This window comes from Protomyctophum bolini (genome assembly GCF_963924005.1).
Source record: "Protomyctophum bolini genome assembly, chromosome: 5".
NCBI classification, from domain to species: domain Eukaryota; kingdom Metazoa; phylum Chordata; class Actinopteri; order Myctophiformes; family Myctophidae; genus Protomyctophum; species Protomyctophum bolini.
Window position 1 is genome coordinate 46,608,295 of NC_137866.1, and position 3,409 is coordinate 46,611,703.

At 43.5% G+C, this 3,409-nt stretch overlaps 1 protein-coding gene across 1 annotated transcript in view; it reads right to left on the bottom strand.

Moving 5' to 3' along the window:
• Window positions 1-368: 368 nt before the first annotated feature.
• rfc2 (replication factor C (activator 1) 2) overlaps window positions 369-3,409 on the bottom strand; it is a 5,084-nt gene continuing 2,043 nt past the window's right edge. The window contains exons 4-6 of the mRNA XM_080763823.1: window positions 3,316-3,409; window positions 1,808-2,068; window positions 369-897 (exon numbers count right to left, since the gene is read on the bottom strand). The exon at window positions 3,316-3,409 is cut by the window's right edge and continues 165 nt beyond it. Of these exons, the coding sequence (XP_080619949.1) occupies window positions 784-897; window positions 1,808-2,068; window positions 3,316-3,409 (469 nt within the window). The 3' untranslated portion in view covers window positions 369-783. The remainder of the gene's footprint in view (window positions 898-1,807; window positions 2,069-3,315) is intronic.

A 3,409-nucleotide genomic window follows, 5' to 3' on the forward strand; every position in this document is an offset into this window, starting at 1 on the left:
ATTATGAAAATAATCGTTAGTTGCAGCCCTAGCGTGCTCGTTTCATTCACATGCCCGCGGCTGACTAGAGCTGGATTGTGGTGAGCATATTATGTTTTTACGCTACGCGTCCCATCCCGCGCCCCTCATGAGCAGACCTGTCTGCCCCTCATGAGCAGACCTGTCTGCCCCTCATGAGCAGACCTGTCTGCCCCTCATGAGCAGACCTGTCTGCCCCTCGTGAGCAGACCTGTCGCATCAACGCCTGCGTCACACACTCCCTGTCTGAAAGGAACCTTATACTCATGTACCTTTACACAAGCAGTGACAATAATAAAGAACCTAGAAGACATACAACAGTGTTATTGAAAACACATTTTAATAGCAGTATGTTAAGGCTGAACGTGTATCTATTTACAGAAATGTCATTGGCTGTAGCAGAACTTCCAGAGGTCTCAGCTTTATGGAGGAAGTAATACAGGGTGGAGTTACTGTCCTGGGATGGGGTGGTGGTGGTTTGGGGATGATTTTTTGAGGGTTGGTGGTTTGTAGAAGTAAGTGGATTCCACCCAGCTAAATGATAGTTTGTAACCAAATGGAACCTTGCGGATCTGTAACTCTAAAAGTGTGAAACCAAATTGGGGTCCTTTTGGTTACACTCACAAGAGTCAAATTAACATTTTAGAATTTTACAGCATGGCTTGGCATCCCACAGATAGAAGGTTGCGGAATCACTGATGTAGTTAGTAGAGAGGTGGTGTGTGTGTATACAAGGCAGGTGCAGGAATACTGTAGGTGGTGTTTCTAGCTCGCAGCAGCAGGGGGCGTAGTTTTACTGCAGAGCCTCCCCAGCAGACCTGCCATCTGCAGCAGAGAGTTGACGCCCTCACACACCTTCATGTGGGTGTAGCCGATCTCCTGCACACACAAACACACGCACGTTATAGATAATATGGCATTATTGTGAGTTTCTTCAGATACATATATCTGACGGAACAAATGATCCATCTCTTTGCTATTGTAATAACCTGTTTTTGTGTTTGTTTGTTTTGTGTTTTTCTCTCTTTATTTGTGTTTTGTATTGATTGTACAGTTAGGACCCTCTCGAAAACGACATACTATATCTCAACGGGGTATTCCTAAATAAAATAATTTCAAAAAACAACATACTCATGTAGCTGACCTACAAGCTCATAAAAGGTCACCTTGCAGCACGTTGTGAGCTTACAGATCAGATATGTTTGTGCAAGTCTAGAATAAGGCTTTATTGTTTAGTCAGACAAATCAATTTCAGCGATTATTAAAAAAGAAACAATTATAATTTTTCGGTGTCAATTCTTTCTTGATTATTTGATTAATAATCGTTTAAAAAGGCAATCGGTAGAATAATTGCTAATAAAGAGATGGATGGTCAAACTAAATTTTACAATTTGGCCAAGTTTTTATAGTGTAGTTTGTTGATTAGTTTTGATGCAGTAATGGTCTTTTTCTTTTTTGTTGTTGAATGTTGATGCATTACAAAAGTCTTGAAAGTCCTTAAATTGTCACTTCACTGTCTTCTGTGGACCCACTTGGTATCCCGACCCACAGGTTGAGAACCACTGTCCTAACCCAAAGTGAGGAAAGTGGGATCTCTTCCTCCAGCCCATGGTCAATGTAAGAGGAATTCAAATATGAATCTGTAATATCTGAGAAATGCAGCCTTTTATTTTTTCTTGTAATGTTTTTGTCTTTAGTTTTTCTTGTGTGTTTTGTACCATTTTGGTTTGTCTTTTGTCCATTGAAAAAAACAAACGCACACAGTGAGAACTGTGGAGGGTTCAGGTACCTTGATGAACTCCAGCTTCAGGTACTCGGGCATCTGGAAGGTCTTGCAGACCCTGAAGACGTTCCCTATGATGTCCTCCGGGGAGTAGCCCAGCCTCCACAGCTGCTCCATGATCTTGTAGGCCTCGTCGATGTCGGCCTCCACGCAGTGTCCCAGCATGCTTTTCACCAGCAGGGGGTGTGGTTCGTCACACACCTTGAACACGTTCTCGCTGTTGATGTAACCGAAGCCGGCGTGCGTGGACTGCAGGTTGTTGAGGGCCTGGAGAGACAGAGAATAACATTCATTAAAATGTTATATCATTCATGATCTGAGAGAAATACGTTTTAACCCATTCTGACCTGAGATCAGATTCTAACACACAGAAGAATGGTGGTTCTTTAACGCATTTTGACCTGAGATCAGATTTTAAAAAATGTCTTAAATCCTGACAGTTTAACTTTAAAAGAATAGCATACCTACAAGCTCGTAGCGCGTCTGCTATTTTTCAATAGCTAAAGCATAACATAATGCTAACACCAAAAGGGGTTCCCGCCCCCAAAATGTGAGAATGATGCTTTCATTAAACTTATATTTTTTTATTAAAAAAATTGCATTTTCAGAATATCTTTCTAAAGCTTGGTATAGAAGGGTGACTTATAATTGATTCACTTTCACTTCATTTTGTCTTTTTGAGGGGCACTATCCCTTCTTATATTCAGTTATTAGTGTCCTACACAAACATTAAATTCCCATTGACAATGAATGGAGAATTTTACGTCATAGTGTCTGAGCAAATCGGCATACTGTCTATTGTACGCCATGGTGATGTACGATGATAAGCAGTTAAGCACGCCACTTACTTCACACAGGTGTGATTTTTATATTCTATGGGCAGGTATGTATATTGCTGATTATGCTGTTTATATTTAGGTTATATTATTAGCTGCTACACTGGAATGTTTTGGTGTTTTACTGATGTGTCTCATAATCACATGTGGGATGGCTCAAGCAATTGTCCTGACACCCGTCTCCCTGCGTGGTGAAGATGGTGTCTGCCTGTCTCTCCTACCTGCATCATGTCTCACTGCACAGTGAAGCTGATCTCTGTCCTATCTGCCTGTCCCTGTGACTGTCTCATCATCTCTCCCTGTGCGATGAAGGTGATGTCTGTCCTACCTGCCCCATGTCTCCCAGTGCGGTGAAGATGACAGTCTGTCCTACCTGTCCCATGTCTCCCAGTGCGGTGAAGATGACAGTCTGTCCTACCTGCCCCATGTCTCCCAGTGCGGTGAAGATGACAGTCTGTCCTACCTGTCCCATGTCTCCCAGTGCGGTGAAGATGACAGTCTGTCCTATCTGTCCCATGTCTCCCAGTGCGGTGAAGATGACAGTCTGTCCTACCTGTCCCATGTCTCCCAGTGCGGTGAAGATGACAGTCTGTCCTACCTGTCCCATGTCTTCCAGTGCGGTGAAGATGACAGTGTGTCCTACCTGTCCCATGTCTCCCAGTGCGGAGTCTGTCCTACCTGTCTCATGTCTCCCTGTGCGGTGAAGATGATAGCCTCCAAGCCATCGTTGGACACGCTGAGTTTCTCCAGCTCCACCACCTCCTGCAGTCTG